Here is a 24,457-nt window from a genome sequence, read left to right on the forward strand (position 1 = left end):
GTTTTCTCTAAGGAATTGAAGATGAAACAAGAAAAGAAAAAAATAATTCGCGCTTCTATTGTTAAAACAATAACCTGCATGGTAATGGGTTGTATAGATTTTTTTACTAATTAAACTTCACAACACGACAAATCATTAATGATGCATAATGTGTACATAAATACGTTATTATCAACAGATGTAGGACAACAACAAAAAAAAACATTTAATCTGAAAATAAGACATATTGTAAATATTTTAAATGAAGCAGAAAATAATTAGTAGCCTAACACTCCCGTAGAAACCAGGGCCTGTGCTCCCTCCCCACCCCGGTCAAAATGTACCCCCCCCCCCCCCCCCCATTCTATACAAATAAAGATATAAATGTGGCTTGTCTCCCACACACACGCACGCACACACACATACATTCACACACACACACACACACACACGACACACACAGACACGACACACACACGATACACACACACGAGACACACACAGACGACCCACACACACACGAGACACACACAGACACGACACACACACACACACACGAGACACACACACAGACACACAAACACGGCACACTAGATATTGTGTATCCTCCCTCCATCCATCCATTAAATTATGTGCATTAACCCTCGACATATCGTTCGTAGTAGGCTAAGTTAAATGATGTTTTACGCAATCATATCATTAACATCCAATCTGGTGTAATTTCGACAAGCACCCTCTCACAAACATGAAACAAAATACGGTTAGAGTATCTATTTATTAGAAGCCCGGCTCGACTATTGAAAGAAAGAAGTTAGTTTTGTTTAACGACACCACTAGAGCACATTGATTAATTAACCATCGGCTGTTGGATGTCAAACATTTGGTAATTCTGACTCGTAGTCATCTGAGGAAATCCACTACATTTTTCCAGATGCAACAAGAAATATTTTATATGCACAGGAAAGCACATACCATGGCCTTTGACCAGATGTGGTGCACTGGTTAGAACGAGAAAAAAGCCAGGCATTGTAATGAAAGGAAGAAAATGTTTTATTTAACGACGCTCTCAACACATTTTATTTACGGTTAGGCCTATATGGCGTCGGACGTATGATTAAGGACTACACAGATATTGAGAGAGGAAACCCGCTGTCGCCGCCACTTCATGGGCAGCAAGGGATCTTTTATATGCACCATCCTACAGACAGGATAACACCTACCACGGCCTCTGATATACCAGTTATGGTGCAATGGCTGGAGCAAGAAATAGCCCAATGGGCCCACCGACGGGGATCGATCCCAAAACGAACGCGCATCGAGCGAACGCTTTACCACTGGGCTACGTCATGCCCCTCAGTGGAATGGATCCACAGATAAATCGGTGCCATTGTAGATTTAATACTGATATTACGACAGATAAATCGGTGCCATTGTAGATTTAATACTGATATTACGACAGATAAATCGGTGCCATTGTAGATTTAATACTGATATTACGACAGATAAATCGGTGCCATTGTAGATTTAATACTGATATTACGACAGATAAATCGGTGCCATTGTAGATTTCATACTTATATTACGACAGATAAATCGGTGCCATTGTAGATTTAATACTTATATTACGACAGATAAATCGGTGCCATTGTAGATTTCATACTTATATTACGACAGATAAATCGGTGCCATTGTAGATTTAATACTGATATTACGACAGATAAATCTGTGCCATTGTAGATTTAATACTGATATTACGACAGATAAATCTGTGCCATTGTAGATTTAATACTGATATTACGACAGATAAATCGGTGCCATTGTAGATTTAATACTGATATTACGACAGATAAATCGGTGCCATTGTAGATTTAATACTTATATTACGACTGATAAATCGGTGCCATTGTAGATTTAATACTGATATTACGACAGATAAATCGGTGCCATTGTAGATTTAATACTGATATTACGACTGATAAATCGGTGCCATTGTAGATTTAATACTGATATTACGACAGATAAATCGGTGCCATTGTAGATTTAATACTGATATTACGACAGATAAATCGGTGCCATTGTAGATTTAATACTGATATTACGACTGATAAATCGGTGCCATTGTAGATTTAATACTGATATTACGACAGATAAATCGGTGCCATTGTAGATTTAATACTGATATTACGACTGATAAATCGGTGCCATTGTAGATTTAATACTGATATTACGACAGATAAATCGGTGCCATTGTAGATTTAATACTGATATTACGACTGATAAATCGGTGCCATTGTAGATTTCATACTGATATTACGACAGATAAATCGGTGCCATTGTAGATTTAATACTGATATTACGACAGATAAATCGGTGCCATTGTAGATTTCATACTTATATTACGACAGATAAATCGGTGCCATTGTAGATTTAATACTGATATTACGACAGATAAATCGGTGCCATTGTAGATTTAATACTGATATTACGACATATAAATCGGTGCCATTGTAGATTTAATACTGATATTACGACAGATAAATCGGTGCCATTGTAGATTTAATACTGATATTACGACAGATAAATCGGTGCCATTGTAGATTTCATACTGATATTACGACAGATAAATCGGTGCCATTGTAGATTTAATACTGATATTACGACAGATAAATCGGTGCCATTGTAGATTTAATACTGATATTACGACAGATAAATCGGTGCCATTGTAGATTTAATACTTATATTACGACAGATAAATCGGTGCCATTGTAGATTTAATACTGATATTACGACAGATAAATCGGTGCCATTGTAGATTTAATAGTGATATTACGACAGATAAATCTGTGCCATTGTAGATTTAATATTGATCTTATTTTTACCAGTGCAAAAACAGGAGAATATAATGTAGACTGAAACTTTGAAATACTTTGTTTAACAGGTCAAACTATCATATTACATTGTTACAGCTTGTATTAAAATAAACACGCGTGTGGTACATGAAAAATTAACAACACATTTTAAATCGTCCAAGACACGTAAAGTTTAACTACATGTATGACATTGTTATAGACAGTGCCATGGGCGTACATAGGATTTTGAAAAGGGGGGTTCCAATACAAAGGATTTTGAAAAGGGGGGGTTCCAAAATAGATTGCAGAGATATTGGGCATATATTTCTATGTTGAGTAAATATAATAATGTCAGATATATTAAATTATAAAAAAAAGCGATTTCAGGTGGGGTCGGTCGAGTGCTTAAAACCCCCGCAAAAAACCGGCACATAGCTCAAATATACTTCATTCTCCGTTTAAGTCATGTATTGACGCTAACAATATAACATTGTTCTACAGATTGTAATAAAGTTAGTAATGTGACACAAAATAGCTTAAATATACGGTAATATAATGCAGTAGTATGTTTTACAAAGTAATAATGTTGCTTCTCTTTCAAAAAAAGAGGAAATTTTGCAGCTTGAGGTTTTATAAATAACATATTAAATACACACACGTCTATAAATGTCTACACACTTTAACTGTCTGGCACTATTTTACGCTAATTACTTAAATGCTTAACAGTTCTCGGTTAACTAATTTACCGTCAATACGGCATAATTAAATGGTTTCCCTCGTGCAAAGCGCGTGTGAAATTAACGGAGAGAAAAAACCTAAAAGAGACATCAACATCGCATGGAAATCAATAGCACTTCAACAGACGCCGGTCCGTCTGCTAATTATAACTCGTCGTAAGGTAGATACTATCGGCCAGACGACGGGTTCGGATTCTGAAGTTATTATAAGACTTTTAACATGGACCCCAGAACTCCGGACAAAACTTTGCTTTTAAATTGTGAACAATGACACAGGGGTTGCCATGGATTCCATACCAACGACGACGACGACGCCACGGATTATAAAGTCGGCGAAAACGGAGAGTAGCAGCGCCAGTGACTCGAGTGGCACGAGCGAGGAAGAAAGGTTGAGGCGTCTTTTCCACAACTGCGATGCTGACGGGGACGGGTTATTGGATGGGTGAGCCAGCGATAAAGCGTTTTGTTTATTTCGCTAAGTTTATAACTTCCATTCCTCGTTGTTTGTAGTTCTCCGGAGGAGCAAAACGTTGGCTTTTATTAACCGTGCGAGTTTCTGTTTCAAACGGAATTCCCGTTTTGGGACGGCACGGTCGTTTTTTGTTTGACGATCATTATGATCAAAGGGGATCCACAACAAAACTGAAAGTTCAGGGGTTATCTCAAAACCATGTTTATAGCGATGTACGTTAATGAAGGTATGCCACAGTTCTCACTTGATGCTCTTGGTCGTGGTTTGGGGAAAGAAATTGTTGCATTTAATGACAGGATGAATATGTGTACGGTAAAATTCAAAATAGGTAGCAAGCTTAAAAGATAAACAAAGGAGTTGACCCAAAGAAAGATGGCATTTTAAAAACTATAAAATGTATTCTTGACCCATCAAAAAGTGACCACATGCTCATTGTAATCCTTTAATGATACAGTTGCTTTGTCCATTGTAAAGAACAGTGAGATAGGAACCATAGTGGGGATGGGGACATAACTTCTAGTGGGGGAACACAAACCATATTTTTACTGTTATTTACATCATACATGTATGTATGTATATATATGTATATAGAGTAGGAAAAAAAAAAGAGAACAAAAGTACATTTTTGTCCTCAAGTGGGAGTGCACAGACTCCCCCCCCCCCCCCCCCATCCCCCCAGCCATATTCCTATGAGCCTGTAGAAGGAAAGGAATGTAAATAACGACACACTGATCAGCACACTTTAGACTATGCCTGATGACTTAATGTATGGTTATTTTGACACAATTAACAGTGAGACAGAAAACAAGCTGCCACATAGGCTGCTCTTTGTGAATAGGTAAAATACAAGATGGACTGCATTAGGACAAATGTAGCAGGTTTCCTCTGATAACTATGAGTCAGAATTTAATTAATTACCAAATGTTTGACATCCAATAGCCGATGATTAATTCGTCAATGTGGTCTAGTGGTTTGATTAAAACAAACAAACAAGGTACAGGTAATGGGGGCCCACATGATCAGTGTTTATGTTTGTAAATGACTAATTAGTGTTTTCTCTAGCTTGTTTTAGCATGGTGCAGCACCATGCCTCAATAGTCTAGCACCATCTTGCCTTAATTAGCACCATGCTGTCCTGAGATTAAACAAGCCTTTTTCAGTAATTAATTCTAAAACTGCCTTTATAAAACACCCAAAAAGTTATTATTAATTAATAAAATATGCCTTTTATATCTTTCACCATTCATTTATTAAAGCAAGCACATAAATTACATTAATGTTTATTTCAATTATTTTTGTGTATTTTTAATGAAAAACAAGTGCCCCGAAAATGGTGAAAATGCCCCAAAAGTGTGTGGTCTACCATGCTTTACCAAATTTCTAGTGAAATCACAACTAATTGCATGGGTACCTAGTACTCTCAACATCTACATCATGTACAATGTTGAGTATCAGTGTTTGGTAGTGTACTAAACGGTGTTACATTGTTATATACAGGGGTGTGGAAAGGGGTATGACCATGGCCATACCACTTTTTCGGCCTCGAAAGTTTTGTTCTCTTCCTATGGCGCTCGCATAGTATAGATCTCATCACAGGGTTGAAAATTAGCAGTCGCCCGTGGCCACCTTTATTGGCTAAGGGCAACTAAGAATTTTACAAAGGTAGTCCGTTGGGCGACCATTGAATTTAAGAGTGGCGAGAATGGTACTAGTTAAAAAAGAAACGCACTGAAAGTGAATCAAGTGTGACGAATAAAATTGTCTGTGCTGGAGTGAACTACAGATCTGGCAGCAGACGATATTATAGAACATGCTCTATATTTTGACAGGGCCAGACTGACCAGACCCAATCTCGGTTTCTGTGATTTGGTTTGGGGCTGTAACCAAATATAGCTCAAAGCGTATTGCAGAAACTTCATGTGTTTTTTTTTTTTTTTTAAGTCGTCGGCTTATTTTTTTTAAGTCGTCGGCTTATTTTTTTAAAGTCGTCGGCTTATTGTAATGGACTGGATACGTCATAATTATCTAGTAGACCTACTTTTGACATTCTTAAATGTTATGGTACAAATTAATCCTATTTAATTAGCTTACAAGTATTTTATTCTGGGACAAAATCAAAATTTATCTTGTAGTTTTAACTCACACTAACAATGGAATTTTCCATAACTACAGTGAGTATTACAAAAGTCAGTTAATTGGCATGTAAAGATAAAATTCATATAAAAACATATTAGTTATTAAATTGTAAACCCATACCATCTGAAATAACCTTCAGTGTAAATACATTTTTTAAAAATAAAACTGCATAGGTTAAATCTTTTCTGATACAGGTTTTAAAGCAATTGATGAAACATCCCACAGTAATCTGAATGACAAAACCAGGATACGAGATCTCCAATACCCATTCGACTCTGCACAGTGCAGAGTCGAATGGGTATTTGGGAAAATAGTGGATCATTCCGTCAACCTTTATCTAGTGCCTTGTCTATAGGAGGACAGTCACTCCCGAGGAAATCCTTTTCCGGAGAGTTCATCCCTCTTGCATCACCATAAAGAGGACTGCCACTCTCATAGACTAATTTACTAAAACAAGCGCAGTTCTACCTTTAGTCTCTTTGTACTGCATTATCAATTACTTCAGAGACAATGCAAGTGAATCTGCATACCTTGGCTGTTCTGGCATTTTTCTTTACCCCTGTATTAAAAATTATATTTAATCTGTAGCATTTAATGATAATTTATAAATTAACCTTTTTATTTATACTGGATTAATTTTTTTTCTTTAAATGTTATTTGAGTTGATATTGGTTTAAAACTTAATAATATGTTTTTAATATGAATTTTAACTTTATTCATTATGAAGTTACACGACAATTCATCGTTTTCCATTAAAGAAATTCTAGTTATGATTTTCGCTGATCAGTTAAATTGGAGAGCTAGTTGAATTTGAGAAGGGCCAGTAAGATGTGTCTTCAACTGGCCCTGCTGGCGACCATGGTTTTCATGTGAATTTTCAACCCTGTCAATGTGTCATAATATACATTGGTTTAATGGACGTACCAAGTTTTAATTGCTTCCGACGTCTCTGTTATATAAAGTACAAGTACATACTGTAAGATGGGGTCCCTGGAGACTGCAGTTCTAATTAATAAATGTATTGTCTCGAAGTACATACAGGTGTATGTGCATCTATCTGTGTGTATTGATTGGTGATCAGTAGTTCACGCACGTTTAATATTTTGTGTATTGACAGGTATTATTAGTTATGTTTCTTTATTGCATACATGTATACAGACAGTAGAACTGGGTGGTACTGAAATTTGAGGTTAGGTATCCATATCATTATTTTTGGGGTGATTTACCTCAGTATCGGTACAGTATTCGATATTGACACAATACCCATACCAATACCGAGCAGTATTTTCGGTATACTCTGGTTTAAATGTATGACTGAGTTACGGCTCACCTGCTAATTTCATGTAAATAAAATTAAATTCCATACACAAAGCTCTCCTCTTATTTATACCCAACCCATTTTGCATAATTCGTCAGATATATTGTCATTAATTTACTAAATGGCAGGAAATATTTGTCAATACTGAAATTTGCTTAGTACGGTAAATCAATATTGACATGATACTGATACTGAACGGTATATACAGTATACTCCAAGCTCTAACAGACATGTATGTTTGGGAGCAGGTCAACTCGCCCCCTACCAACTCACCCCAGTTAACTTGCCCCAGTTGCACTTTATTATGTTCAACAGTACAGCGCTTGCTCGATGCGCGGTCGGTCTGGGATCGATCCCCACCGGTGGGCCCATTGGGCTATTTCTCGTTCCAGCCAGTGCACCACGACTGGTATATCAAAGGCTGTGGTATGTACTACCCTGTCTGTGGGATGGTACAGATCCCTTGCTGCTAATCAAAAATAATAGCCCATGAAGTGGCGACAGTGGATTTCCTCTCTCAATATCTGTGTGGTCCTTAACCATATGTCTGATGCCATATAACCATAAATAAAATGTGTTGAGTGCATCGTTAAATAAAACATTTTTTTTTTTTTTTTTTTTTTATTATGTTCAAAGTAAACTTAAATTAATGTATTAGATTTGACAGAATTGCAACATATTTCACGCTAGAACATTCACTGGGAGTTTCAAAGATGTACATTGGCAAAGCTACTAAGATTGCATGGATAACATGTGCAATGTTTAGTTTATTGACTGGTGTTTTGCCCACGTTCGAACAACAAAAGGAAAAACACACTACTTGTTCACAATTACTGTCTTGCGTCAGTCAGTCAGTTACGTGACCAATTACTGTCTTGCGTCAGTCAGTCAGTTACGTGACCAATTACTGTCTTGCGTCAGTCAGTCAGTTACGTGACCAATTACTGTCTTGCGTCAGTCAGTTACGTGACCAATTACTGTCTTGCGTCAGTCAGTCAGTTACGTGACCAATTACTGTCTTGCGTCAGTCAGTCAGTTACGTGACCAATTACTGTCTTGCGTCAGTCAGTCAGTTACGTGACCAATTACTGTCTTGCGTCAGTCAGTCAGTTACATGACCAATTACTGTCTTGCGTCAGTCAGTCAGTTACGTGACCAATTACTGTCTTGCGTCAGTCAGTCAGTTACGTGACCAATTACTGTCTTGCGTCAGTCAGTCAGTTACGTGACCAATTACTGTCTTGCGTCAGTCAGTCAGTTACGTGACCAATTACTGTCTTGCGTCAGTCAGTCAGTTACGTGACCAATTACTGTCTTGCATCAGTCAGTTACGTGACCAATTACTGTCTTGCGTCAGTCAGTCAGTTACGTGACCAATTACTGTCTTGCGTCAGTCAGTCAGTTACGTGACCAATTACTGTCTTGCGTCAGTCAGTCAGTTACGTGACCAATTACTGTCTTGCGTCAGTCAGTCAGTTACGTGACCAATTACTGTCTTGCGTCAGTCAGTCAGTTACGTGACCAATTACTGTCTTGCGTCAGTCAGTCAGTTACATGACCAATTACTGTCTTGCGTCAGTCAGTCAGTTACATGACCAATTACTGTCTTGCGTCAGTTAGTCAGTTACGTGACCAATTACTGTCTTGCGTCAGTCAGTCAGTTACGTGACCAATTACTGTCTTGCGTCAGTCAGTCAGTTACGTGACCAATTACTGTCTTGCGTCAGTCAGTCAGTTACGTGACCAATTACTGTCTTGCGTCAGTCAGTTACGTGACCAATTACTGTCTTGCGTCAGTCAGTCAGTTACGTGACCAATTACTGTCTTGCGTCAGTCAGTCAGTTACGTGACCAATTACTGTCTTGCGTCAGTCAGTCAGTTACGTGACCAATTACTGTCTTGCGTCAGTCAGTCAGTTACGTGACCAATTACTGTCTTGCGTCAGTCAGTCAGTTACGTGACCAATTTAAGATATTGGGGCGAGTTGGTAACTTGTTTTGGTAAATTGACTAAAACATTTGGGGCAAGTTGACCAAGAGTATACAGACCAAGAGTATACAGCATTATAATGCTCATATATGTACGGTATGTAGTTACCTCAAGAGTTTTGAAGTTTTAATGCTTTTCTTTAAAAAAAAATGTTTACATGTCAGGGCTCACACTAGAACACATTTTGTTTTAGCCTGTTTTCACGTTTAGAAGTAAAGTACATTGTGTATTTACTTGAAAATTATTTAAAGTGGTTTTAATTTAAATAAAGTTTTTTAGCCAAATACTAACTGTTGTACTATCCACTTTATAAACATGAGCAACGGGCTAATTTTTCAATGGACTGTGTATAGTACAACATAAACAACAATATTTCTCATTCGAACCAGAGCAGCACGACTGGTATATCAAAGGCCATGGTATGTGCTATCCTGTCTGTGGGATGGTGCAGATAAAAGATCCCTGACTACTAATGGAAAAATGTAGCGTGTTTTCTCTCTAAGACTAATTATGTCAAAATTACCAAATGTTTGACAGCCAATGGCCGATGATTAATATATCAATGTGCTCTAGCAAGGCTTCTAGATTATGGTAGCCCCACTCCCATGGCTAGTGATATCCAATGTCGGGCTAGTAAATAACTACCACTGCCATGCCAGACAGGGCTTCTAGATTATGGTAGCCCCACTCCCATGGCTAGTGATATCCAATGTCGGGCTAGTAAATAACTACCACTGCCATGCCAGACAGGGCTTCTAGATTATGGTAGCTCCACTCCCATGGCTAGTGATATCCAATGTTGGGCTAATAAATAACTACCATTGCCATGCATGATGGCTAGTGAATTTGTTTTGGTCAAATGCTGCATTTAAGTCCATTTTGTAAATATGAATATCTTGTCCGCACCCACCCACCCCAATCTAAGGGTTTTAAAGCTCAATCTCCCTCTTTAGGTAACATATATATCTGATTATTACTATTAGTTAAATTGTATTAACTTAAAGGAATGCTTAAGCAAGGCTTTTGGACTGGTATGCATATTCAACGATATATAATGCACATTATTGCTTAATATCAACAAGTATATTATTATATTTAATTAATAAAATGGTTAAATGTGACGGCTATTACATATAACGGGTGCAGCCATTTTATTCCATTCCAGTCAGTACGCCCTCTGGCGAGCTGGTGGTTGCGTAATACTTAACGTGTAACGTCAGGAATGAGACTTAGAACTAGAGAAACAAATCTGGTTTTTATGGGATGATAAAATAGTCATGCATTGCAATGTTCTGTAATAATATACATCACAGTAAGCCAGCAATAAGTATGTATTATGTTTCAATACAAAATAAACCACCATTGTCAAAATGGCTACACAAGTCGAAATAAATACATCATGTTTTGTCCATGCATTCACCTACACACTGAAATGATACACAGAGTGTTTTCTTAGTTAACTGGTCTATGCTGTTAGTTACCTCAACCTGTGATTCCTGATTGGCAGGTGTGTATTTGAGTGGTAACCAGATGAGCCAATTAATTGACGCTGTCTAGACACAAAAATACCTACCGGTATTATGTATTATTAACTGTCGCCCCTAAAATAGAAATGGACATGGTTTATTACTGTAAACAGTTCTGTAAAACTATTGATTAAGTAGACTTTCCCATCTAAAACCACAAAACTGACCAATTACGTAGTCCCAAAGAAAAGAACATCATGACTTGGGTATTGTGGGTTGTTGTTTTTGCTCCCAACGTAGCATACCAATAGGTCTAATAGTGTACATTTTTCCTTTGGATTATTTAACAGAGAAAAAATACTGTAACCCCATTTTGTTCCGTTAATGCAACTTGAAATATATTTAGTTAAATAGTTTATTATATTATCACGTCATTTATGTTGTTTTACAAGTCAGGTTGACCAAAGAGAAGCGCCTTGTCGAAAATTACTGCTTTTGTTTACACTGTGCATACAGGATTTGGTCAGTCCTGAGCTGACGTGGTTTCGCCCCAAGCTAGCTGTACCGGACGCCTCAAATGGCTGCCTCACATTTTTTTTTTTTATTAACACTAAAATCACTGATCCCATAGCTAGTGAACTTTTGTACAAATTCTAGAAGCCCTGGCTCTAGTGGTGTCGTTAACCAAAACAAACTTTACATGTAAACCACAAACTGTGTTCATACACTGTACATGTCCGTGCTCACATACTTGTATTATACACGTGCATTAAAATAGCCTGCTGCACAATAAGAAGCTGCACATACCATAGATATTTCCCTGCCATGTTCCTCCTCCAGGGGATAATAAAATATATATAGCACACTAGGTGGTGTAATAACTGTCTGTATGTTTAGCAGCGAGCCACTTGGTGGATTATCATCATTAGGTTTGGAATGTTTTTTTATTGGGCATTAAGATGTTAGATGATACAGTCCCTATTAAGGGAGGAATTTACCAGTTGCTTGTATACAATGTATACTAGTATATGGAAATAGGCAGCAGGAAAATAGGAGCAGGAATTAAAGAGTATAATGTACTTACAGGGCATAACATTGTGAGTAAAACACTCAACAATATAGTCGTCCCATCCTCCTACAAATATATCTTTTGTAAATAGTTTCAGTTTTGTTTGACGTAAGAAGAAAAGTTAAGATATTTCCTAAGATTCTATAAAATAAGGTTACGTGTATACATAATATAAATAGAAGTTATATTCTATTAAATAACACTGTAAATTATTCAAACCTCTACAATATATTTGATATTTTACTGTCAGCAGTAGTTTTTAATTGTGGTAGTTTTGTAATCTGAAAGCTGATGGAATGTTTGTGTGAGGCTGGAAACAAAGCCGTTAAAGAATTGACAAACTCAATTTGCTGCTTGACTGGTGGAGAGGGAACTCCCACGAAGTGATTCACGGCCTGTCTCAGTTAACTAGTGTGGCACTGAGGGGATTCATCAAGTTGGAGCCTTTCTATGACATCATCGTCTCCTCCTCTTTCTGCCTCCCTCTCTCTTTCACTCACTTTCTCTCTCTGCATGTCTTTCTATCCCTCTCTCGCTGTCTCTCAAGACCAGTACCTGTCTGTCTCTCTCTCTCTCTCTCTCTCTCTCTCTCTCTCTCTCTCTCTCTCTCTCTCTCTCTCTCTCTCTCTCTCTCTCTCTCTCTCTCTCTCTCTCCTTTGTTCTCTCTGTCTCTGACTATCACACTGTCATCCTTTGCCCTCTTATTTCTTTCCCAATTTCTTCTCTTTATTTGTCTCTCACTCCTTTTATCCTGTGTTCATCTCTCTCTCTCCCTTTCTCTCTGTCTCTCTCTCTCTCTCTCTCTCTCTCTCTCTCTCTCTCTCTCTCACACTGTCATCCTTTGCCCTCGTTAGTTCTTTCCCAATGTCTTCTCTCTATCTGTGTTCATATTTCTCTCTCTCTCTCTCTCTCTCTCTCTCTCTCTCTCTCTCTCTCTCTCTCTCTCTCTCTCTCTCTCTCTCTCTCTCTCTCTCTCTCTCTCTCTCTCTCTCTCTATGACTGACAGACTTGCTGTTTCTCTCATTTTGTCTTTCTCTCTCTCTCAATTACTCTGTATTCCTCCAAACCATCTAATATTGTACATATCTGTATTAAGCAGTCACCTGGTTTAAAAGGCCATCTTCTGATGTTTCCTTTGATGGCTGTTACAGATTCCTCCGGACTGTATCCAGTTTTTTCACATACATGTTGTACACATACTTGTATTCCAAGTTGATTAACTGGTTTCCTCTGAGCAGCTGTTCCTGGATGAGGTCATTTATCACTTCCTGCCGTGATGTCACAGATCATTAAAAACTATCTCTGAACATCTCTCTTACACCTCTCCAAGGGATGTTCCACAGTTGATCACACGGTGGCTGTGGGTGAGGCAATTAAATCACAAAACAAAATTCTGAAGTACATGTATATAAAAACACTATAACCTAATAATTACAGTGCCAATTATCACCCCCAGAATGTATTTTGGAACAGCCCTTATATATTTTGTAATGTCTACATAAATGTCTCTCTCTCTCTCTATCTCTATCTCTCTCTCTCTCTCTCTCTCTCTCTCTCTCTCTCTCTCTCTCTCTCTCTCTCTCTCTCTCTCTCTCTCTCTCTCTCTCTCTCTCTCTCTCTCTCTCTCAATATAACGCCATCCCATAAGTCCAGCCATAGCAATGGAACTTTGTTTAGTTATCGATAAATGTAAAAATTACATCATCAGGGAACGTCATACCTGATGACATCATTTTATGTTGGTAATTTGTCATTCTGAGCATTACTCTTTTAACTAAAACAAAAAAGTAATTCAAAATAAAATATGAACTTTCAGTGTTATTATTAGTAAGTATGTTTCAAATTTGATTATAAGTATTGTCTGTTATTTCTTTTACGTTCATCTGGGTATGAAAAAAATAAATCATCTTCAGACTTCGCCGATTCACACAGTTTGCAGATAATTTTTTTGTTTATTCATACCCCGATGAACGTGAAAGAAATAACAGACAATCCTTAAATGAATGTGCTCTAGTGGTGTCATTAAACAAAACAAACAACTAGTACGGCTGAAGTGATTGGATCATACATGTACAGAGCTTTTAGAATTTTTATAAAATCCACTAGTCATGGGATCAGTAATTTTTAAATTTACTAGCCACGATTAAAAATTCACTAGCCCTACTTTACTACTAGCCCTACTAAATAATAGTAATAATTACATATGTCACCTAAACAGGGAGATAGAACTTAAAAACACTAACATTGGATTTAACTGCAACATTTGACCAAAACTAGCCCTTGGACATGGCAGTAGTAGTTATTTACTAGCCCAACATTGACTATCACTAACCATGGTAGTGGGGATACCATAATCTAGAAGTCCTGATGTATATATTAAAAGCAGTTAGAAGTCACAATGTAATAAAGGAAATAACCAACTCACTATGAGTAACAAATTATATGTCCCTTATGAAATTGTTTTTGTAAAAACAAATGGCAAAAATTTACAACATTCTTTAATTCATTGTTCTTCAAGTGGTCCACAGCTGGTGTAACATAGGCTGTGGTGTATATATATATTATCTTATCTGTGGAATGGTGCACATAAAAGATCCCTTGTTGCTAATAAAAAAGAGTAGCCTATGGCATGGCAGCAGCAGGTTTCCTCTCTCATTATCAATGTGGTCCTGATGCCATACATAACCAATAAAAATATGTTATGTGCATCATTAAATAAAATATTTCTTCCTTCATTCATTCACTCGGGACAGATAATCTGTGACTTCTCGTTATTTATTTACACGTACATGTACGTAACTTTTGAGTTTGGAAAGTTTGAGTTTGGAACTGTTAACATTATCATGAGTGGGAATTGATTTGGTGTTAAGGAACCAGGACTTAGGACTTGTTGTTGGTATCATCAGGCAGGTCACTGAGCTCCGTGACACTGACACTTTATTACTCTTTATTACGCCAGTAAATATCGGCAGTATGCACCAATTACAATATTAACAGTCTCTTGCAGTGATTGGCTGGACGTAGTTACCCAGTGTAATGAACCTGGTCTGGTTCATTCAGACTCTCTGCTGTTTATATTCATACACTGTATTTTAGTTTTGCTTTGAGCCTTTCTTTCTTTTTTTCTTCTTTTTTTCTTTTTTTTTCTTTTTCAAATCTGTAAAAGAAAATTGTAGGTTGGGGTGTTAAAGTGTGTGTGTGTGTATACTGGTGTGTGTATGTCTGTAGTTAAGTATATATAACTGTCTAGAACAATCTGTTTGATGCAGTACTTTATTTAACACCATATAGCCGATATATATATTCATGTATATATATTTTATGCTGGGGTGCTGTTAAAACATTTATTAATTTATTCGCATTTGATACTAGCTGTCTTGTAATTTCAGAACCACTCCCACCCTTCTTTCAGAATGCGTATTCTTAAATGTCAACAATCAAAATGATGGATAGGGTCATTTACATGCGTGTACATTGTACACTAATTTACTTGGGCCAGTGTATGCCAGTTAATAATTGTATTGAAACAACTTACACCTGTTCATAATATCATTTAACAAATGTACACCTGTTGATAACTTCATTGAAACAATGTATAACCACTTGATAATATCACTTCAGAAGAAGAAGGTTTATTGCATGTATATATATATATATTGTATTACACAACACTTATAGCAGTACAAAAGTACAACAAACGGTACAGGTTATAAACAGAGTCAGTGATTGAGTACCTAAGAAAGAAAGAAAGAAAGAAAGAAAGGAATGTTTTATTTAACGACGTACTCAACACATTTTATTTACGGTTATATGGTGTCAGACATATGGTTAAGGACCACACAGATTTTGAGAGGAAACCCGCTGTCGCCACTACATCACTACATAGGCTACTCTTCCGATTGGCAGCAAGGGATCTTTTATTTGCGCTTCCCACAGGCAGGATAGCACAAACCATGGCCTTTGTTGAACCAGTTATGGATCACTGGTCGGTGCAAGTGGTTTACACCTACCCATTGAGCCTTGCGGAGCACTCACTCAGGGTTTGGAGTCGGTATTTGGATTAAAAATCCCATGCCTCGACTAAAATCCGAACCCAGTACCTACCAGCCTGTAGACCAATGGCCTGCCACGACGCCACCGAGGCCGGTTTGAGTACCTAAGTTTACTGAAGACGACCGTTATATGTACACACTGACTGGGCTTTCTCCACTGCACAATTTACAAATCGGATTAAATTTAATATAACTTTACAATTATAAAAGCAGGGCTCTGGGTGAGCAAAACTTTTCGCCAAATTATCTCGAAAAAAATGCAAAACCCAGTTATTTTCAAACAAAATACCTGTTATTTCTTTAATTTTTTGGCCATATTAAAATAAAATTGGCGAATTTGGTAAGTGGCAGAGCTAGCCGTGAAACGTGCATATTTATCCATCTAACTGGGTGATAACTACATGTATGCTGTATTTGGTAATTTGCGGACATTAATGCTGGTTTTACCAGTAATGCATAGTTGAAATTACTTACTTTCGCATTCCTGGCAGCATATGTCACACAGGTGACATCACACAAACGTTTATAAACAGCATTTACATGATAAAATTTAGAGGAGCATGCATTTTGCTTGATAAAAAGATTCATTGTCGGTATATTAAAGTAAGTAAAGCTAAGTACAGCCAACTAAACAGCGAGTAGTAGCGTAACCCCCCAAATTTCCAACAGGTTATGTTGGTTCTACTGGCACAAATGGGTTTGATTAGCCTATCAAATTTCACGTTATATGCAGCGTGAATTAGAAATGTAATTTTAGTTAAATATGTCTGTCATAAATTTCTATGTATTTGGAATACTAAAGCAATGTACAGTCTTTGCCAGGACAGGCGAGTGATCATTCATATTCCATTCCACATTTTTCTGGAAAATTTTAGAAGAGCAAATTAATTAATCACCTTGAAATAAAATTTTAAGTAACTTCCATATGAAACTTCAATGATTGCTTTTCTGTAGAACTATTTCAGGAGAGGATCTTCAGCTTGCTTTGATTTTGCTCATTACATGGCAAAGATTTATTTATAGCATATTAAATGAGCTTCCATGTCATATCATGTTTATAGCATATTAAATGAGCTTCCATGTCATATCATGTTTATAGCATATTAAATGAGCTTCCATGTCATATCATGTTTATGTCCCAATCTAATTGTCACGGGGCGAGACATAGCCCAGTTGTAAAGCACTCACTCGATCCCTGTCAGTGGGTCATTGAGCTATTTCTCATTCCAGCTAGTGCAAAACGACTGGTACATCAACGGCTGTGGTATGTGCTGTCCTGTCTACGAGAGGGTGCATATAAAATATCCCTTGCTGCTAATCGAAAAGAGTAGCCCATGAAGTGGTGACAGCGGGTTTCCTCCCTCAATATCTGTGTGGTCCTTAACGATATGTCCGACACCATATAACTGTAAATAAAATGTGTTGAGTGCGTCATTAAATGAAATGTTTCATTCCTTCTAATTGTCACAAGCTTCTTCTTCTTTCTTCTTCTCATTTTTCGTTAGTCAAATCATCAGACCAGTCATTCCCACAAAAGAGGCTGTGTTCATTAGTTCAGTGACTGTTCCATGCAGTTTTGAATTAGAGGGAATATTTTGTTCAGTATTGCATCGCAATTCGGTACTCAAGTTTCAGAGATCACTACACAATTCTAAAACATTAAACAGTAATTGATAATCAATTTTCAGTTGACTAGAAATATTGCTAATTAAGATTTTGATAACAAAATGTTCCCTGCTTTAGCAAGTGACAATAAAAAATTATTTCATGAGGGACATAACATGATACACAATGTTAGCCAGTTTAATATCCTATTCATTATCCATAATCAGTCTTAATTTATATCACTCAACTGGTTCCGTTAAGTTCTTGTAAGGTTGTAGTACTCCAATCGATGACGTCATTGGGTGACTTCGAAATGTTTATAGTGATTTCCCTGGGCATGGTAGACCAAACATTTTTGGGGCATTTTCACCATTTTCGGAGCACTTGTATTTCATTAAAAATACACAAAAATTAATTGAAATATACATATAAAAGGACATTTTATTCATTAATAATACCTTTTTGGGTGTTTTATAAAGGCATTTTTAGAATTAATTACTGAAAAAGGTTTCTTTAATCTCAGGGCAGCATGGTGCTGATTAAGGCAAGATGGTGCTAGACTACTGAGGCATGGTGCCGCATCATGCTAAAACAAGCTAGAGAAATACATCCCACTTGGCGTTCTAGTGGGATGTATCACTTTGATATGTAGTAAGATAATTTTTAACCATAAGGGTAATAATTATGTAAATATTTGTATAGGTACTTGTTGATAACTTGTAGAGCACAGTATGCATGTTAATAACTTTAATATATACCACTTTCTGTATTTTCATATTTCTGATTTTCTCCGTTTTTAGAGATGACTTCCTCTTCATGTGTCGTCAGCTCAACATGGAGGACTCTGCCCACGAGATCATGTTGCATCTTGGGATGGATCTGTCACAGCAGATCTCGTTCAGCGACTTCCTGCGGTGTCGGGTTCGCGTCATGCAGGAGGCGGAACAGGTGAATCTCGTACCGAACGCCGAGGACACCGGGATCGATTCCGACACCAGTGGCTTCCTCATCACCAAGGCAACCAACATGACGTCATGGCCAACGATGAGTAGTGATAGTTTAGGTAAGTTGTTTTTTTAAGGGAATATTTTGTTCAGTATCGCGTCGCAATTCACTACGCAACTTTCAGAGATTGGTACATAATTTTAAACATTTAACAATAGTTAATAAATTTTTAATTAACTTGAAATATCACTAATCAAGATTTTGAAAACAAAGACATAACTCATATGAAACAATTTCACATAGTTCACACTCAGGTACATGTAATATATTTGATATGCTCATGATGTAATATATTTGATAATTTTGTATGGCTCATGTACATTTGTGTACTTGTGTAATAAACAGAGAATACTACATGAGTGTCCATTAGGTACCATATATCTAACAACAAGTTGTTTTAAAACGTATCTAATGAGTTGAATACATTTTAAAACAAAGAGTTGTAATATAAATGGTATTTAACAAGACACAAATGCAGTATTCTCAAAAACCAGATTTAAAATAAATTTAAATGTCTTTTATTGGGCTTGTGCTTGTACATCACAAAATAATCAGTTTCAGGTTTACTTATATGTTACAGAGCTATCTATTGGAGGGTATGGTTGTGGCAACCGGGTCATTAACTAGGAGCAGCAGCAGTTTGTTTTTAAATCAATAATACACCTGATATATATAGATGTTATCATAAATAGCAAATGATGTTCTCACAGATATGTGAAAAATTTCATGTGACACTTGTATAATAAATTTCAAGTCTAATGTGCAATTTCATATGGCTCACATATTTTGTGTTATAAATTTAATATATCACATACACTTGTGTAATAAATTTAATATATCACATGCACTTGTGTAATAAATTTATTATATCACATACACTTGTATAATAAATTTAATATATCACATACACTTGTGTAATAATCTTTATATTTGTATGTGTGCAGGAGCTCATTCGGGAAAACCCGACAGTGTGGATTACGATTCTGGTGCTCGTGACCTGTGCAGTCCCGAGCCAACGTGCCTGTCTCGACTGATGGAGTCACATGACCCAACAACAATTCGTCAGATGCAGGAGAGTTGCTCAGCTGCAGGAAACTTTCTCGAATTGGCCAATCGGGTGAGTGTTTACAAAAATGGTTTTCTCATGTGTGTCGTTTTCATTCATCGTAAGAATATTCAGTTGCAAATTAGCCATGAGGTTAATATTCCAAATAAGCTGGGAGGTTACGCTTGTAAATTTGCCGTGAGGTTATGCTTGTGAACCATATGTGTCGGAGGTTTCCAGCAACTTGGAGGTCGGGATGGGGATGGAAGCTGTATGTTAATTCGCCATTCAACTGGTGGAGACAATACATAGGCTTTGTAGTTGAGAGGGCTAGTGTCCCTATTGGTGTGGTACAGTATGCAAACCAACAACAAAGTCAACTAGACAGGCCTTCATTTAGAATTGAAAAAGTAGAAGTGACTTCTCTCTTCCCAAAAGAAAGGGGAGAAGTTTTATATATATATAAAATAGGCAAAGTGAACATTTATCGGTATATTTCATAGTGTTTAGGTATGTTCCACATTCATTCAGCAAAATTTCTAATTATACACAGTTGTAACGGGTCGAATTTTACGCTATTCCGCAAATAGTAAATTTCGAAACGGAATAGTAAAACAATTCTTCCAATATTCCGCCGTGAAAATACAGCACGGAATACCGAAAATCACCTGCGACTATTCCGCTTATGCTTTTTCTTCAGCTACATTTTTCTGCAGAACAAATCCTCACACTACTAAGACCTTTCTCATGCACTTACCGGTACAAAATAAATGTCTTTAAACTTTTTGATCAAGACTTATGTTTGGAGTGAGTTCATTTGTAATTCCAGCTAGTATGCAGCATAGACTGGTATGTAAACAATTGTTCGTTACGCAATGTTGTACAGGGCGATGTAGCACAGTCAGCAAAACTAGTGGTACATTAATAATTGAAGGGATAGTACATTTTTTGACAGAATAGTGTTTTTTGAAATTCACAATTCCTTTGGGATAGTGGTAAAAAAATTAAATTTCAAACCCCTGTTTTAATCGTAATATTTCCATATAAAATACTACTACTTTCAGTAATGATTTAAACAATGTAATTGTATGTTTCATTAAATATAACATGATATTATTAAGTAGCTGATAATGTGTCGTTATGTCAAATTGAATGTAATAATTATTGTTTTCTGGCATTGCTGAAATGAATGTGTCTGAGAATAAACAGCACTTGTTTGGTCACTGCAAATGGCGCCAAAGAAAGAACACAGACCGACAAGGTGCCAAATGAGCTATGACATCTAACAAGTCGGGGTCTTAGTGTCCGTTGTGTGATTTTGTTTTTTGAAATCGGATTAGGTCCAAAATATTACGGTGTCTTTGAATTCTCACTACTGCTAATAACTCAACAACTTGAGCCATAGAGGGCGGGACGTAGCCCAGTGGTAAAGCACTCGCTTGATGTGCAGTCGGTTTAGGATCAATCCCTGTCAGTGGGCCCATTGGGCTATTTCTCGCTCCAGCCAGTGCACCACAATTGGTACATCAAAGGTCGTGGTATGTGCTATCCCATCTGTGGGATGGTGCATATAAAATCTTTGATATGCACCATCCCACAGATGGGATAGCACATATAAAAGATCCCTTTCTGCTAGTCGAAAAGAGTAGCCCATGAAGTGGTGACAGCGGGTTTCCTCCTTCAATATCTGTGTGGTCCTTAACCATAGGATATAATCTACCATACATTTTGGGGCCGGTAAATGACCCCATTTCCCCAATGTAAATTCCCAATCCAATACCAAATTTTTCCCAATTTTGACCCAACAGTTTCCCAATTAAGATTCCCAAAGTTGCTCTTATCGTGATCACTTGGAACTTATAATCCCCTTTATATCCCACTTGGTGAGCAATTCTTTTGTCTTGTAATTTGGTGTCGATTCCACATATGTACTTATACTAATTTAATGTTAAAATAAATAAAACAATAGTTTTTGTATAGTTTGTAATGCTTTATATGATGAAAATATATATAAAACTGGAACACTCATTTGATCAATGTATTGGTTTTTATTATATACTTGAGAATCCCCTTTTTTCTGTTTAAAAGTCCTTTTTTTCCCCAGTTAACTGATAAAAATAAAGATAACCTGACAAACTGACTGAGATATAGAGCATTTGTCTCTAGAGTTTTTAAATATGGAAAATATCAACCGACTCTTATGTTAATTGGTATTTGTTGACACTCTGCGAAAACATATACCAATTAACTAGTCAAGTTTAATATTTTACATATTAAAAAGCATGAGTGGCCTCCATCGATAATATAACGTCATTGCTAATAGCACAATTGTAGTTGGACGTGATGCACTTTTAACTAAACCATAACAAAATGCTCAGGCATACAGGTCTTGTTGGCTTGTAAATAAATGACCTATTGGCTATACAAATAATATTAACTAGATGGGTTAGTAAAAGGATATTTAGTGTTTTCTGTAGAAATTTGGCAAGGCACGGTAGACTTAAAAACCTTTGAAGCATTTTCACCATTTTCAGACCAAAATATTCCTTGAAATAAAATAAATGTAATTCATGTACTACCTTTAATAAATGAATGGCAAAATATATACCAGGGGTATTTTATTTAATTAAAAATACATTTTCTGAGTGTTTTATAAAGGTATTTTTAGAGTTAATTATTGAAAAAGGCTTCTTTTATCTCAGGGCAGCATGGTGCTGATTACAGCAAGATGGCACTAGACTATTGAGGCATGGTGCCACACCATGCTAAAACAAGCTTGGGAAAACATTAATATTAATATTATTGGATAATATTTGATAGAAATCAGAGGTGGATCTAGTGGGGCCCCAGGGACCCGGGTCCCCAAACATTTTTGCAACAGTTATAATTTTATTATATATTAATTTTCATCCCCATCCAAACCTCCCCCAATGTTCCTTTGGCATTCTGCCTCATGTCATTGCCCCCCCCCCCCCCCCCCCCAAATGGATTTTCTGGATCCGCCAGTGTAAAAACAGAAAAGAATTGCTGCTACTGACACTGAGAAATGTCAGCTGATACTAGTTTCCTAACAATGTTAAACATAAGCACATCCCCTATTTCTGGCCCTTAATTGTCCTTTATTCATAATATGGACAGGAGTGTAGTATCTGTATATGATCCTATGATAGGCAGAATAAATGTATTCAAGAATATATGTTACCATGGCAATAAATTGATACTGTTTTGTCAGAAAGTAGTGCACCATTAAAATGAAACCCCTCCCATGTCTGCCCCTTATTCAGTGCATCTATGTTATATACAGAGGTCTAGTACTGGTATGATAATGTGACTTGCAGAATATATAGATTGCTGAAATAACAGCCATAAGTGTAAAAGACAGGGGGCAGGGGAGGCAACTGCCCCCTAGTGCTGGATCAAAACCTCAAATTCGGGCAAAAATTATACAGATATTCGGGAAAAAATTATACAGATATTCAGGCAAAATGTACCAACCTGAGACCTTTCTACTATGTATTTCCATCGTGCTAACCACAAAATTAGTTGTAAAAGTGTGTAGTGATTAATTTGCAACCCTATATAGCTGTTTGGTAGTAATGCTAATTATGAATAAATGTTATCCAAATTAGGGCATTTTCATTTAATTCGGGCAAAAGCCATCCTGCCCCCTCCCCCCACCCCAAAAGCCATCCTTCCCCCCACACCTTTACAAAAATGGGAGCCCATACACCTATGATAACAGATGTTGAGTTTTATATTAATGACCCCCCCCCCCCCCATTCTGTTGCTTTCTTCAGATCTGGCCCTTGCCCATAATATAAAGTTAAAGTTTGTTTTGTTTAATGACACCACTAGAGCACATTGATGTATTAATCATCAGCTATTGGATGTCAAACATTTGGTAATAATATTAATATAGTCTTAGAGAGAAAACCCGCTGCATTTTTCCCTTAGTAGCAAGGGATCTTTTATATGCACCATTCCAGAGACAGGATAGCAGATATATATACCACAGCCTTCGATGTACCAGTTGTGGTGCAATGGCTGAAACGAGAAATAGCCCAATGGGCCCACTGACTGGGATCGATCCTAGACCGACCACGCATCAGGCAAGTGCTTTCATACTGAGCTACTTCCCGCCCTTGTTCACAATATAGACAGAAGCCCTTGTTCACAATATAGTTAGAAGCCCTTGTTCACAATATAGACAGAAGCCCTTGTTCACAATATAGACAGAAGCCCTTGTTCACAATATAGACAGAAGCCCTTGTTCACAATATAGTTAGAAGCCCTTGTTCACAATATAGACAGAAGCCCTTGTTCACAATATAGACAGAAGCCCTTGTTCACAATATAGACAGAAGCCCTTGTTCACAATATAGACAGAAGCCCTTGTTCACAATATAGTTAGAAGCCCTTGTTCACAATATAGACAGAAGCCCTTGTTCACAATATAGACAGAAGCCCTTGTTCACAATATAGTTAGAAGCCCTTGTTCACAATATAGACAGAAGCCCTTGTTCACAATATAGACAGAAGCCCTTGTTCACAATATAGTTAGAAGCCCTTGTTCACAATATAGACAGAAGCCCTTGTTCACAATATAGATAGAAGAGGAAATCTAGCATGACATTACACACTTTTGTTTAAGAACATTTTATTACTTTGTTCAACAAATTAGTACATAGTGTATACTATAGCTATTGTTTTCCAAACAACAAGTGCCAAGTTATCT

At 37.0% G+C, this 24,457-nt stretch overlaps 1 protein-coding gene across 1 annotated transcript in view; it reads left to right on the top strand.

The window, feature by feature from the left end:
- The first annotated feature begins 3,784 nt into the window (after positions 1–3,784).
- LOC121373315 (colorectal mutant cancer protein-like) overlaps positions 3,785–24,457 on the top strand; it is a 93,642-nt gene continuing 72,969 nt past the window's right edge. Inside the window, exons 1-3 of the mRNA XM_041499879.1 lie at positions 3,785–4,007; positions 18,473–18,735; positions 19,622–19,794. Coding sequence (XP_041355813.1) covers positions 3,850–4,007; positions 18,473–18,735; positions 19,622–19,794 — 594 coding nt within the window. The 5' untranslated portion in view covers positions 3,785–3,849. The remainder of the gene's footprint in view (positions 4,008–18,472; positions 18,736–19,621; positions 19,795–24,457) is intronic.

Source organism: Gigantopelta aegis, chromosome 5 (genome assembly GCF_016097555.1).
Source record: "Gigantopelta aegis isolate Gae_Host chromosome 5, Gae_host_genome, whole genome shotgun sequence".
Classification (NCBI taxonomy): Eukaryota; Metazoa; Mollusca; class Gastropoda; order Neomphalida; family Peltospiridae; genus Gigantopelta; species Gigantopelta aegis.